The following is a 15,535-nucleotide window of genomic DNA, read 5'->3' as shown; positions in this document are numbered from 1 at the left end:
GGGTTTATGAATTTTAGGGGCTCATTTAATGATGGGGGAGTCTATTTATAGGCTCCCTAATCCCTTGATGGGCTAGGCTTAGGATATTTGAGTTGGGCTTAGGAATTAAATGAATTGGGCTAGCTTAGGATTTAAATTAAACTGTTTGGATTGGGCTCGATTAATAAAACGAATTGGACTTTTTATTTAAAATCCGAAGCTTTAAAAATCATTTGCAACTCATTTAATTTCCCGACTCAAGAATTAAATTCGTTTCGTAATTAATTAAAATAATAAATATTCTAATTAATTAAAATACATTAAATGCAATGCGTTTAAATATTTTTAAACGATAATAAATCGTAAAATGCTTTATAAATATAATAAAATATATTTATAAATATTATAAAAATACGAGGTATTACAGTACCAAGGTTGATAGTGGTTGTAAATTTGTAATTATAGGCAATAGTAGGACAAAATAGTCATTTTCATCCACTTTCTCAAACCTCTTATTGCAAAAAGCTTATTACAAAAACCTCTTATTGAGCTTTTTTAAAATTAGCTTTTCACCCCAAAACTCTTTTCCAATCATCTCCTAACCAAACACTCCCATTGTACTTTTTTCTAAAGGTCCCATCTCTAATACATCACAAAAAGCTCTTTTTCCCTCAAACCTCCACTAACCAAACACCATTTGCATAACGGCTATTGATTAGTACTTCCTCTAAAAATTACCCCATTTGCATGTGACAACGTTCTGGAAAATCGTGATTGCCAGCATCACTCCCTCTAATATCCTAACTAATTGCACAGAGATAATCGGGCCATTCATTAATTATTAGCCAATAATTTGATCCAAAATCTCAAATAAACTAATCTTTTTGTAAGTAATTATGCACAAATCAAAGGATCTTTCAATGAACTGTCGGGAGATCCCTTTTGGTGTTGGTAGTTTCCTGTTGATCCCAACCAGGAGAGAGAAATTTCATTAAATTTTGTATCAACTGAATCTAAGCTTAACACATTTTTTCTGGGCTTTTTTAATAATTCATTCTCTAAATATATTTTAAAACGAAATCTTTTTGGGTTTTTTTTGTTTAATTTTCATTTAAGCCCCTGCGATATTTTGTAAATTTAGGAGTTGTTGGCTTGTGGCTGCGTTGAAGAAGGCGAGGTAAAAATAGCAAGTGGGTTCGAGAGATTTCTGGGTTAATTTTTAAAATTTTCTGGGTTTCAATTGTTTTTATAGGGCGAGTGAATTCTAAATTTCCCCACATTTCTGAAGAATATATATCACATTTTTCTGGGTTTTCAAGATTTTCTCTTTTGGTTGAATGAAAACCGAAAATTTCTCACATTTCTGAAATAAATTTCCACAATTTTCTGGGTAATTTTCACATTTTTTTTGGGTAATTTTCAATTTGCACTACAAAATTGTCCATTTCATGAATGAATGATGATATAACTTGTCATATAAGAAGGAAGACAAAGTGACTTGTGTTTAAAGGGGAAGGGCCCGGATGTTTTATGTCATGGGTCTTGAAGAACAATAGCCTGTTACCTAACTACACTGGTACTGTTGTGTTGATAATGGTCTGAAACTGACTCGAATCCTCGATACAAACGCCATTTTTGTAGAAATTTAAGGTTGTAAAAATGGAGGATAAGACTGAGGAAATGCGTTCTTTAGCTTTAACTCCAACATGGTCTGTTGCATCTGTATTGACGTTCTTTGTTGCAGTTTCTTTGTTGGTTGAAAGATCCATTCACTGGCTTAGTAATGTAAGTTCTCAATCTGTTTGTCAAATTTACTGAACATTGAATTGTGGGCAATTTCTGTTTTTATTTTTCCTGCAAATGGATAAGTTTAGGGACTGCATCAAGTTGGTTTTAATCTGGGATTTTTCATGTTATTTGTGATTACTTTTTAGTATTTACTTGTTTGTTTTGTGAAAGGAAAACGGTTCCTGATCAGCTATTAACTGCATGCATTTTTGCAGACCAAATTATCTACTCCATATTTGTTAAGTAGATTTCTTGAACTCGAACTAAACCTCCATGAATGAGAAAAACTTCATTGAAACAAAGCTAACGGAAGCAGTAAAGCACATACTGGTTTTTGCCGTCATCACCCTATTTCACTGGTGGCTCAGGTCCCTAAAGAACTAATACAGTAATAGGAGAGAGTCTTACAGAGATTTTTTTTCTAACAACTGAATGAATGAATAGAAAAATGCAGTAATGAAACTGTTTATACTACAACTTTATTACAATCCTTATGATGATCTGATTGGCTAATGATACTGATGCTGTGCTGTGATTGGCTCCAATTATGTGGCAACTTCTGATTGCTTCAGAAGAGAGCAATCAGAAGAGCTTTCCAGCTTGGCAAGGGAGCTGAGTGACTTCTCACAGTACTTGGTATGACTGCTGCTGATGTCTGAACTGTTGTCGCTGATGTTCTTTGGCTGTTGGCTCAGTAGTTTAAAACTTATACAGTCCCCAGTCACTTTTTTAAGCGAAAAAGTGTACTCTGTTTCTAAGAGGAAGAATCTTTTGTAACCGCATGATGTATTTTTCACCTGTTTTTGTTCTTACATTTCAGTGGCTTGATAAAACGCGTCGAAAACCTTTGCTTCAAACTGTGGAGAAAATGAAAGAAGGTATATATAATAATGATATTCTGGTACTTTATAAGGTGAATATTTAGGTTTTCTGGTGATGAATGTCTGAAAATGATGCTACTGAACTTTAGACATTCTTCGTGTAGCTTAGGGCTTATCTCAGAACTTTTCAATTCCATATTTTCTTGCAGAGTTGATGCTTCTCGGCTTCATATCTCTTCTTCTAACAGCAACCTCAAGCACAATCTCCAACATTTGCATTTCTTCTAAGTTCTTTGGTGGAATATTTTCCCCGTGCTCTGAATCTGAAGTCCATGAAGCAACTGAAGAAGATAATCCATCCGAAGGGCGTAAACTTTGGACATCAACTCCTCAAACCTTCAGGAGACTGATGAGTTCCCTTCATCAAAATACATGTCCTGAGGCATGTGTGTTCTTATGTTTATATTATTTGAAATGTTAATTATTCTGTAGAGCCTCTTCCATAAATGATACTAGTACTCCGTATTCCTTTTGAGTCACTGTTTCCCTCCGTATGTCTTTTGAGTCACTGTTTCCGGGTTGAATTGAAATAGCTGAGTTTTGAATTTTACTTGCTTGTTTTGTGTACAGGGTAAAGAACCATTTGTATCATATGAAGGCCTTGAGCAGTTGCACCGATTTATTTTCATCATGGCAGTGACACATGTATCTTATAGCTGTTTAACAATGTTGCTTGCGATTGTGAAGGTTGGACTTATTTTGACTTACAGTTTATCGTTAGTTTTGAATGAAACAGAGTATAAGCACCTTATAGACATTATAATCATGAATGTCAGTCATCTTAGTTTGTCTCTGCAGAGTAGGGAGTGCTTCCTGGGAAGTGCTGGATAACTGTCTCATTCTCATCCTACTGTGATTTAGTGCAGTTTAGGCATTTGGAACTGAATAATTTTGTTATTTCCTACGATGAAAGAAGAGGCTGTCTTACCCAGCTCTGCCCACAGGATTATTGCATGTATAGTAGTAGGCTTTGTATTGCTGAGGCATATGTCTGATACTCTGTTCTACTAAATGTCAAAATACTTACTATTAGTGAGAACCAATCTCTAAGTTATCTTTAAGTTTGTACAAATGTTAGAAAAAGCTACCCTCACCCCAGTCCCACAACTAATATTGACTTCTCCCCTACTTTGCCTGCTGAAAATTTTATTGCCAGATACATAGCTGGAGAAAATGGGAGGATCAAGCTCATTTGGATCGGCATGATGCACTCACAGGCAAGTTGTCTAGTTTCAGTTGCAGTAATAGCTGTGTTATGAGATTATATTGAGAAAAATTGAATGAAATGTGAACTTGTGTGAGTAGATTTGACATAGATCAACTCCAGCCATATTCTGACCCTATCATCAATTGGAAACCTTAAGCCATTCCAAATCGCACCGAAGTTCAATTAATACTGTAATTCTGTAACCCCAATTGATAAGTTGATAATACCCACTTGAAACTCCACTAAAAGATACTTTAGATGATAAGTGTAGCATTCAGCATAAAAAATGTAAGATCATGGTAGTTGGGTTGCAATATGCAAGAAGCTAGCTATGCAAAAACGTATATCTCTCTTTATTGTAATTGCCGTGCACGAAAAAGATTTAGATAGAGCTGGAGATAATTGGTGGCAGCGTTGGTGTTAGATATGAAGATTTACACGAGGCTCTATTGTTCTGAATATAAATTTAAAAATAAAAAACCTTTAGTCACTAGATCCCTAATATCATACTGCGATAGCTGAAAGGTGTTTCATCTCCATCTGATTTTGTTCCTTAATACCTATGGATGTACCCCTTTTTAGCAAGAACAAATACTGGATAGATATCGTAAATCTATGGCCTCGCTGCAATTGAGTGAGCTGTATGCCCAATTGCCCGTTTGTGGTTCACAAATTTCTTTCGTAAGCATTCTTAAGCTGCCTGAAGGGAGGAGGTGCTTCGCTGCAAGTGCAGAATGTGCAGTGAAAACCAGTGTTTCTCATTTTCAGACTTTTGACAGAGTGAGCAAAAGTCTTGGTAAGCCCATGCAGAGCTGTTGATTTTGAGAAAGTCAGTGCTTCTGAGATATTTGCGCTAAAGGTGGTTTGGAACAGAGATGATGGGCCAATGGGGCCTTTGGGGTTTCTTTTTGCTTTCAAGATAGCTTTGGTTCTACGTAGTTCCTCTCGTGAGCACTCAGCAGTGAAGTTCTTCCGTACCACAGGATTAGGATATGTGTTTTCTCAAAGAATTTTAATTCTTTATGGCTGAAAATTTTCTTTAGCTTATTTACAACTGCTTAAAGATGACAGTTTATCCTACATTTGACAAAATGAGGTCAAATAATCACTGTTCCTTTGGTGGTTAAAGATCCAGTCTTGTTAATCTGATTCTAGCAGCTCTAAGAGTTAGGATATGATTCATATGACTTTGATAAATAGACCTGGCTCTTAAGCAAAGTCTTTCTTTTTATAATCATTTGCCACCACCACCAATGTTGAAAGCTTTTCTTTTAGCTCCTCCTGGAATAAGTTCCTTACCAGTATCATAGGCTTTCCTCATTTCAGATTACCATGAAAGACGCTCTTTTGTTATTTATTATGGTACTTTCTGAGTCATATCTCTTGTATAACTGGCATAGTTGGTTTACTATATGGTTCCGAGTAATGTTTTTCCATTTGCACTGGTACACCTTACATCATTCATAACTGATTTATAAATAACATCTAGAATTTTCTTAGTAACTGGTGCACTCCAAAAATGGGGTCCACTGTGGTTGATATGGTGTATATTGGATCCTCATATACTGAAACACAAACAACAATTTACTATGTACATTTTGTTTGATATTGATATTGATATTGGTTTGGCTTAGCTTGTTGAAATGATGACATAATCATATAACAATCGGCTTATCTTTCAACAGAGATCACGAGGGAGTTGGTAATGCGAAGGCAATCAAGCTTTGTCAAATTTCAAGCGTCAAATTTTTTAACCAAGAGCAATTTCGGGGTTTGGGTGGTAAGCATATGAATTTCCTGCTTGTTAACAGCTAATGTGACAATTTCACTTTACTAACTTAAATTTCAATCCAAAATGATTTCTGTGGAAGATTTATGAATGACATGTCAAGCTGCGTACATCATCACATTGCTCTAAGTAAGATGCACATTGCTGCACATTTTTCGGTGTTGGTCTTGTTTTTAACTTTCTTGGCTTAACTATTTTCTTGTCTTCAGTGAGGCCTTGACAGGCTTATGCCATCAATTAGTTGTGTGTAATAAAAAGAATCATGAATTCATGATAGCCAGTCACCGTATTCTCCAAATGTTTCTTGTTGGGAAAGTTTATGTAGGCCTGACTTTTCGTATATTTTTACAGAGGGATGCTTATCTTTGGCTTCATGCATGAGTCTCATCTTCTTTAAAAGTATATGAACTTATTTTTTTCGACTATGGTTAAAAGAGCACATTATTGATCCATCTTTTAGACCGCCTTTTTCTTCTTTTTGGCATGTTGTTGGCAACTTGGCATAACTTATACAGTACTCCATATGTTAGTAGTTTGGGTATAGTAGGTATAATGCTTTCACTTGCGAACATACTTCGTTATTTGAAGTGCTGATGTGTTAGAACATTTTAGAACTTGTTTTGGTTTATTGTTCTCCAAGTGTTGTCCTTTGATGTTATGTTGTTCAGAAAATAAGTTTCTGTAACCAGAAGCTCCTAGAACGGACCATCATGGAAAAAGTTTAGTTAAGACTTAAGACTATCAATTTTTTATTTAATTGGTTGTTATGTCAAATCTTTTAAAAATTGACTTCTTTATTTTATGCCAGACATGTTTTTTCAGGCAATTTGGACATTCGGTGGTTCGTGCTGATTATCTTACACTTCGCAAAGGTTTTATCATGGTACTTGAATAACTAAACTGAAAACTTTTGAATTATTTGGCATGGTACTAAATTTTTATGGCGTTCGACATGGAATGCTTGGGCGATTTTTATTTTGGGTGCCTGAAGTATAGTGCAACCATTTTCATGTTTAAAGTGACTTAGGCCTCAACTTTGGGTTAGCCAAGGTAGTTTTTACTTGGTGTCGAAAATTAACATATCTAGTCTGTACTAAAAAGCTAATACACACAGGCATACATACTCTCTGTCTCATTAGTCTTTTCTTATATCCTGTATTTTTCTTCACTGTGTGCTTGATCATTAACACCTAAGCAAACATTTAGGTTTACTTGAAAATCATGTCACATACTTCAGGGAGAAGGATATTACTGTTATTTTTTAAATATGTCCTTCAATTGTCTCAGGGATCTGTGAACGTGGATGGCATATTACTACTGCCTTCTCCTAAGCGTTTCTCGAATCTGTAGTCTGTAGTTCTCTTGCTGTTTCTTGCCATCACTTTGGGACTTTGGTAATAATGTTTAACTAGGATACTTGTGGTCTGGTCAATATTCAGGCATTCAGCTGAATTTGAAAGCCTTGTTTGTTGCTTTTTACCTTTTCATTAGTTTTGCAGAAAGCTTATGCTTGCACATTGTTCTCATGCCATGAATCTTTTACTCTATCTGGAGAAAGTTACCTATCCTTCCTGCCATTTAGTCTTGAAAATCTAGCAGGAATATCAAACAGGATTTGCTTTCCCTGAATAGTAAATAGTGGCAATTTATAGATTCAAGAGTGACGTGGAAACTGAGCTCTGCAGCTGTTTCGGTCATGTTTGTAGTGGACACCATGACATGAGGTTACCATTAATCCATGACATGATGCTAGTCATGCTACCATAAGATCTTCTTGTGTCTTGAAGAAAGTAGAGTGTAAATGACTACAGATTTTCATGGCAGACTCAGGTTTAGCTATCGTGGAGCCCGCTCATAGAACTAGTGAGTTAAACCACAAGGCACCAATTTGGGCTAGGGCAGCGACTTGAAATGGGAACGTTAAAAGCCATTATTGTCCTTTTTGTGAATGTCACCTTTTGTGGGTTTATGTGATGGTTGTTGTTGAATTCAATCAACTTCTCAGTGCCCTTTGTGTCCTAAAAAGACTGACAAAGGAATTTCTAAATGTTGTAATGGACAAACTTCAAGCCATCCTAACTCCTAAGTAGGGTTATTGCATGTACAATTTGCGATGGAGAGCCTTTGTGTTGATTACTTATCTGAAATGTATAGTGTTAGGTATGACATCTCAAGAAGGGATAAATACATTGGTTAATACTACCATGTCAGTATAAACTCTATAAAGATGGATTGTTGCAAGGTTGAAAGCAAAAGATGAAGAAATTCCCGACTTACAGTTTAGTTAGTACTAATTACATACACTTTCACATCTGCTTGCTTATAGTCTATACAATATAAACTTCAGATGTCTCAGTAAGAGCACCCAAATTTTGAAAAAGTCTTAAACAGTTTATCAACATTATGTAATGTTCTCTTTTGTCATCAATAACTACCTGATGTGCATTTCCTATAAGAACATCAACTACACGGGAGTTAAAAATAATAAAAGCCAGGATATAATATTTCTGGGAACTTTTTATTTGAGCTTTCATGAAATATACTGGTGCTTTGGAACAGATTTTTCTGTCTAAGCAATAGCTAATTTTCAAAAGGATAAACTTTCTAGTTTGGGAAATCCATTTCGCACAAATGTTAACTTCTTCATTATGCTTGACAGAATCATAACCTTACTAGGAGATATGATTTCCACAGCTATATGGTTCAATCAATGGAAGAGGAGTTTCAAAGAATTGTTGGTGTGAGGTAAGTTAGAAGATAAACAACCTTCATTCAGCGTATATTAAACTGTTGTACAATTGCATTGGCAAGTAATATGAGGAGATTGTTTCACAAACTCAACCTGTGAAATGATGCCATTTTATTTTTTTCTAGTTGCATTTATTATCAAGGAATGTAGTTTCTGTTTTCTGAGTTACTGTTGTATCTTTTGCAGCGGTCCACTTTGGGGATTCGTAGTTGCTTTTATGCTATTTAATGTAAAAGGTGAGGATTTTAATTCATTAAAGGTGATTTTTTTTTGTGAGTCAATGAGGAACATTTGTCTGAGATTTTAAATGTTTCATGCCTGATTGGTGGATCATCAAATTTTGATAGACTCCTTCCATTATATTACAAATTACATTTGTTTGCAATCCGATAAATCAATATTTCTTTTACTGGATGAATAAAACTGCAACACTTTTTTGCCATAGATTCAATGATGAGTGCCTCCATTCAGATGGGTTTATTTTCTGACGCTGCTTGGTGAACTACTTATTGCTTTTCCTTCTTATTTCCAGGATCAAATTTATACTTCTGGATTGCCATCTTACCTATAGCAGTAAGTCCAATTTCATTTGCATGCTTAGGTTTTTGTTTACGATACTCTATGTACTCTGTAGAGTTATAGATGTGATGGACACTCCCGCATCCATATTTCTTGAACGCATGGTATACGTCAAATCTGTTACCCTGTTCTAGATGTGCCACTTCCTTCCTGCCCCTAAAGAATGAAGAACATCTCTTGTTTACTATTTTGTATATGTTTTCTTCTTTATTTATATATCACACTGTGGCAAACACAGCAAGTAGTATAGATCCAACCCAATGTCGGGTCTAGGGAGGTCCAAATTTATGCAACCGTAGGACGAATTAGTGATGAGCCGATAGAGGCTATTTCTGGTATGTGGTAACATCGATTATTATTTTGTGAATAAAATTCTGTCAAGAGAGGGAACACAAAAACTTCTGGTAGCTTTTATTTGATTCCTTTGCTTATTTTTCATGGATATCTTTGTATCTGTGTTGGAAATGCAGCTAGTTCTTTTGGTGGGTACTAAGCTACAACATGTTATAGCAACCTTGACATTAGAGAGTGCTGGACTATCAGGCTTCTTTACAGGAACAAAATTAAAGCCTCGTGATGATCTCTTTTGGTTTAAGAAGCCAGAGTTGTTGCTGTCCTTGATTCATTTCATCCTTTTCCAGGTATGAAAATTCTAAAAATGCTTGTCAACTTCAGTTTATTGTATATGAGTTAGTTTTACACTCTGCTACAAAGTCTCTAATTATCATACTTTTCTTCCTTGTGCATTTTTGCAGAATTCCTTTGAGCTCGCTTCATTTTTCTGGTTTTGGGTACTTCCTTTTCTCATTTTATGTTTACTGATTTTGGTGGCAAAGATTGTTGCTTATTTATGACTAGAAAATGGAAGTTATTTCTTTTAGTTTTCAGCGCTTGTTCACTGATGGGGGCGATGTTCCATTTTACAGTGGCAGTTTGGATATGATTCTTGCTTTATAAAAAACCATCTTCTGGTCTACTTGCGGCTTATACTGGGGTATGTTGACCCTATTTCTGATGATATGTAGGCATTTACGGAGTATGCATTTTGGCTATCAATTGATGTATTTCATATTGCATGCCTATCATGTTACAGGTTCTCTGGGCAGTTCCTCTGCAGCTACAGCACTTTGCCACTTTATGCACTGGTTACTCAGGTAAATGAAAGCTGCAATCAGCTAGCTATTTTTTTTTTGCCATATTATTGTTTTTAACATACTTATTTTCTTGGTAGTGAATTTTCCTTAATTTAATTTGGGTTGGTTGTTGTATCAGATGGGAACAAATTACAAGGCAGCCTTAATACCTCATAGAATAAGGGAAACAATTCATGGATGGAAGAAGTCTGCAGCCAAGAGAAAGAAAAGAGTGGGTATATATGGTGATGATTCAACCATACATACAGATGCAAGCACAGTAATGTCATTAGATGAACATGATAATCATCTGCTTGACATACCTGAATCTGGGGCTGCTATGCTTTCGCATTCTGTAATTGAGCTACAATCACCTTCCACAACAGATAATGCAAGTCCACCACCAGTTGCCAATGAAAGTTCTAGCCGTGTTGGAACCCCTCTCCTTAGACCATCTGCCTCTATATCTGCAAGGTTTCCGAGTTCTCTGCTCACTGACAACGATCCACGCTGCTCATCAATGCCAAATAGAAGAGACTGATCCCTAGGTTTGTTCTATCATACAATTATAGTATAATTTATGACACAGTTGGAGTTTTCCTTGTCATTATATATAGATAGGTTTTATACAAAAAATGATTCGATAGGTTATAGGCTAAATTTACTCTAATGGACCGGGATCCTCTTGAGCAATTGGACCGTCTAGGTACCGAGGAATCAGAGGGGTATACCAATTTTTTCATCTTCTAATCCTTCCCCTCTCGGTATCAAGTAACTGGCTGGTCCAGTATTTGGAGAATATCCTGTCTCGATTGTAATTTTGTAAGAAATTCTAGAAACGCTAACAGATGGATATAGTTATACAGAAATCAAGTGCTTTTTTCCCCTTTCCTTTCTCCAATATATCTTATCTAATTGCAGAAATGAAGTGTTAAATCAGAGGATTCATTCAAATTATATCAGATTGTCCATTATATGTATATATTCTTGGTTTTTGGTATTTTGTTTTCATCACCTTGCTGCTCTTATTTTAGATTGTTACAGAAGAGAATGGTCCTTTTTAACATAAACATTCAGCAGATAATTTGATAAATTAATACTGTTTGATGCAGTTTATTATCAGAAGTACACATTTAAAGAGCTTTTATTCTGCAACATATAATTTCTAATCATCAACTACCCCAAGCTGTTGATTGTTTTCCTGTGATTTTCCTTGATAATGAAACATTGATCTTGGAGGCATTGGTTCCATGTCTTGAGCTTTGATGAAATCCAAGAGAGATGATTTTGTTGGACAAGTGTAACAAAAAAACCCAAACTGACAACATTTACCATTTCCACCATTGCAAGGACCACAATTACCATCAAATGAACAACATCCTTGTTGATTTTGATCATTGGGCGGGTTAGTGTAGGAAGTCAGGGATTCTCGATGAGCTAATGAAAGGTGTAAAAGCGTAAAGAGGGTCAAGTAAAGGATGTGTATTGGTTTTATTGCCATTGTTGCTAGACCTGTTCTGTTTTGTTGATTCAAGTAGGCATGCATTCTGTATACTGGTTTTATAGCCTTTTAGTTTTAGGAAGCAATTGCATGCATTATAGTGTGATGCTTGTCACTCTAATTCACTAATCATGTTACTTATGTGAGTAGGGAATTCCGTGTTTGTTAGCTTCATAACTTAATCACCTAGCGTATGGAAAGGAGATTTTAGGGTAATAACAAAATTGTTTTGAATACGCTATTACTGGTCTTTGGTTACTAGTACTCTATGAAAGCGATGCGTGCCGATATTTTCAAAAATCTAATTCGATAATATATATATGCAAGTAATGTTCTAACGTTTTATAAACCTTTTAACAATTTTTGTAAGGATACGATATCTTATGTGGACACCCAAGTGCTAAGTTACTAAACTAAAATATGATCATAATGAACTAAAATAATGTTTAAATGACCTTCTCCTAATCTCCTCTAATTTGTTAATTAAAAGATAGTCCTATATACACGTTGTGCGTGCTTAAAAGTATGCATATTTGCTAAAATATACTTCGTATAAGAAAATTTGTTTAAAACTAAAGAAAAAAATAAACATATTTATATATAATAAAATCTATTTAGGAAATAATGTAGTAATATAAATTAACTAAGATAAACATAAAAAATGGTGTTTTTTACTTGTTTATTTTTTGCCACTTTTTGTCGCTAGGTGCGTGTATAACCATATAAAATTAGGGTGTGATTAAGAGTATGACTAAGTTTAATTTTGTAATATTCCATCAAAAAAATAATAATTTTTTTTACTCAAAAAAAATTAATAACAAAAATGTGTGATGGAAGGAATGGATTCCATTTTTTTCACTGCCTTACTTGCTTTCATGTTTGCTAGCGGAATTCCCCGTCAAAAAAAATGTTTGCTAGAGGAATTAAATTTAAATGTTGTTGACTTTTATGCAATATGTCATCAAATGATCAATTTTTAGAATTATTACAATTAAGTTATTAATTAATTAAATTAAATTATGAATTTATTAAGGATATTATAATCTACTCCCTCCGTCTCTTTTTGTTTTTTACGTTTGGTATTTTTCACGCGTTTTAACGAATAATTAATTTGCATTAAAATTCCTCAATTTTTTTATTTAAACGAGATAAATTACGTTTATTTATAATGTTTTCACTTTTATCAAGATTCTGATATTGGGAAATGAGAAAAATTTAATGTCCCAATGGAAAAGTGTGAGAGATTAAATGACCCAATGAATTTGATTGGTTAAAATAATATTTGGATACAAATTTTAATAGAATACTAATCATTTATGTGATAGTATAAAAAGAAATGTAAAGAACATTTTGAAATACCCAAAAAGAAAAACGTAAAAAACAAAAAGAGACGTAGGGAGTATTTCATAGGGGACACCAAAATACCATTTACAAAAATGACTTCATAAATTCCCTTATATAATAGTGATTCTTCTCGGGGTTATCTAAAAAGTTGTTAGAAACAACAAGTGCATAAATCATTGGTGGAGCCAATGCATACCAAGTGGGGTCACTTGATCAAAACACATTGCATTATTTTATTTAATTTTTCATTAATTCATATTAAAAAATACTTAATTTTATTAACTTTAATAGTGACCCCAATCCATACATTTATGGATCCGTCACTAGCATACCAATTGAGGTTGGCATGAGTGGTTAAGGACCTCTTGCTCCTTAACCAAGGTTTCATTCGAGCCTTGGGTATGGAAAAAATCTCAACTGGGAGTGATGTTACCCATCGAGGTACCCATGCAAACTCCCGCGTGAGATTAGTCCACTCGCCGAATGCGGTCAGAACTCATCGTAGTAGAACCAAAAAATAAAATGACAATGAATAATTTTTGTTAGTAGCATAATTCCGGTCGGGTACAATTTTGGGTTCCGGACTTGTCGGGTTAGAGTCGGACTTTTAGCAGTTAATTTCGAGTACAAGTCAAGTGCGGATTGGGTAATTGTCGGGTCGGTTAAAATTCAGGTCGGGTTTGCTCTCGGACACGGGTTAAGATCGGATCCGATAACTATCAGGTCTAGTCAATTTTTTAACCTTTTTTATAATTTTTTTATTTATTATATTGTACTAATATAATGATTCATTTATTTCAAATTTGAGTTTTATTTAAACCAAGTCATCGTGCGTTTTTGTCAAGTCAATACATATACACAGTTAATGTGGGATTACGAGTAAATAATCGATTTGGTAATCTCAACATTTTAAAGCGTAATATGTATAACTATACTACTACGTATTAATTAAACATAGGCGAATACATCATGAAGGAACACTTTTCACATCATAGGCGAATTAAAGGTTACAACAAATTATAAAACATTAACTCAAAAGCATTGCAGGAACAAAACAAGTTATACTTAGCGTTTGTTTATTTTTAAATAATAATATTAAACTTAATTAAATTTGGTTTAACACTTTTCACTTATTCCAGATTAAGTACTTATAAAAAATAATACGAAGCATTAACTTGATTTAAGTTACTACTCCGTATTTGGTTAGGTCAATGCATGGCAAGTCGGGTTGTCAACATGTAGGGTAAAATCAGGTAACACGTTGTCACAGATCGAGTCAACAACAGGTTCCATCGGGTTATAATCGGTTTCGGTTGAAATTGGGTCGGGTGTTGGATCAGATCGAGTCATTGCCCGGTCGGATCAGTTCTGTTTTCGGTTATATTCCGATGGGGTATCGGGTCTGTGTCATGCATTAACGAGTCAAAACCGGTCTTTTTATTAAATGGGTCGGATACAGTCGGGTTACAGTTTCCTGTTTTAACAACTAGTCCCCACCCTGAAGGGTGAAACAAGCTAGGGGCAACCGCCCTGGCCCCCCAAATAGAAAAGGCTCCAAATTTACAATTTAATTAAGTTACAGATAAGTAACATATATATAATTTGAAACACTGCATTGAAATATTGGTGTCTCATTTGGTTAAAGGAAATGGAGTTTTCCAATGTTGCACATGTTCGATTCCTAGAGCTAGCTTTTTAATTTTTACAGTTTTATCAACTTCTCTCTTATTTTTTTAAATTAATTTTTTTTAACACTATTATTTTAGATACAAGCTAGAAAATACTTTTATTTCAACGTTGAAATTAAACCTCAAAGGCATGAATGAAAATTACTTATTCTAATACTTTGTTTGGACCCATAAAATATCAGAATTTAAGAGCTCCCGTTGTACACAAGAGCCTTTATCGTTGATTCGCCCCGAGCCTCTGAAATATCAGGACCGGCCATATTAACAACATTTTGTGTTCAGTCACTTTACGATCATTACAACTAACTCGATTAAGGTCAGATTCTTAGGCCGGTTAAGTTTTTTACCGTGTCCATAATCCATACTCATAGAGTCGCGGTCATCATTAGTCAATGAAAGTGTATAATAGAGGAGCCGTTCCGAGTTAATCTCAGTGATTGGGAAATTTTTCTAATCAAATGGCATTTTTGTAAATAATTGATGATTTTATTACGAAAATGCCATTAAATGTGGGTGACATGTCATCAAATATGAGCCACATGTACGGTCATAATTGTATTTTCATAATACATCAACAACTATATAATATACAGTCAACGACTCACAATATACAATAAACTTCTACTAATAATCAATCAACAACTATAAATATACAGTCAACCACTTACCAATAAACAATATTGCATTTTAGTAATCCATCAACAATCATAAAATATACAGCCAACGATAAGTGTTGTACAATCAACACCGAGTAATATGCAGTCAATAACTACAAATATAACATTATACCAACTACGATTTTCAAGCAAAATATTTACGAAAATGCCATTTTATTATTTCCAATCACTGAGATTAACTCGGAATTTCTCCAAATAGAGTATCCATGAAAAAATTCAA

At 34.5% G+C, this 15,535-nt stretch overlaps 1 protein-coding gene across 2 annotated transcripts; it reads left to right on the top strand.

The window, feature by feature from the left end:
* Positions 1–709: 709 nt before the first annotated feature.
* Positions 710–11,006, top strand: LOC110797419 (MLO-like protein 14). Of its 2 annotated transcripts, XM_056827475.1 has the most exons (16): positions 1,673–1,764; positions 2,340–2,403; positions 2,588–2,645; positions 2,798–3,030; positions 3,219–3,335; positions 3,805–3,865; positions 5,541–5,635; positions 6,453–6,527; positions 8,304–8,389; positions 8,580–8,629; positions 8,926–8,966; positions 9,443–9,613; positions 9,728–9,763; positions 9,899–9,966; positions 10,066–10,126; positions 10,245–11,006. In XM_056827475.1, exons 3-16 carry the CDS (start codon positions 2,636–2,638, stop codon positions 10,644–10,646), a joined length of 1,506 nt encoding a protein of 501 aa, XP_056683453.1. In that variant the 5' UTR covers positions 1,673–1,764; positions 2,340–2,403; positions 2,588–2,635; the 3' UTR covers positions 10,647–11,006. The 2 variants fall into 2 exon arrangements, with proteins under 2 accessions (XP_021858227.2, XP_056683453.1); XM_022002535.2 differs by lacking the exon at positions 2,340–2,403 and having other exon boundaries at positions 710–1,764.
* The last annotated feature ends 4,529 nt before the right edge of the window (positions 11,007–15,535 follow it).

The sequence above is a fragment of the Spinacia oleracea genome, chromosome 4 (assembly GCF_020520425.1).
Source record: "Spinacia oleracea cultivar Varoflay chromosome 4, BTI_SOV_V1, whole genome shotgun sequence".
Lineage (NCBI taxonomy): Eukaryota > Viridiplantae > Streptophyta > Magnoliopsida > Caryophyllales > Amaranthaceae > Spinacia > Spinacia oleracea.
The sequence above is the reverse complement of the archived record's forward strand: the minus strand, read 5'-3'. Positions and strand labels throughout refer to the sequence as shown.

Excerpts from the sequence above, each read along its gene's own strand:
- LOC110797419 (XM_022002535.2), top strand. The coding sequence starts at position 1,639 with ATGGAGGATAAGACTGAGGAAATGCGTTCTTTAGCTTTAACTCCAACA. Across the intron at positions 8,390-8,579 it reads CAAAGAATTGTTGGTGTGAG|CGGTCCACTTTGGGGATTCG; the intron begins GTAAGTTAGAAG and ends TATCTTTTGCAG. Across the intron at positions 8,630-8,925 it reads TATGCTATTTAATGTAAAAG|GATCAAATTTATACTTCTGG; the intron begins GTGAGGATTTTA and ends TCTTATTTCCAG.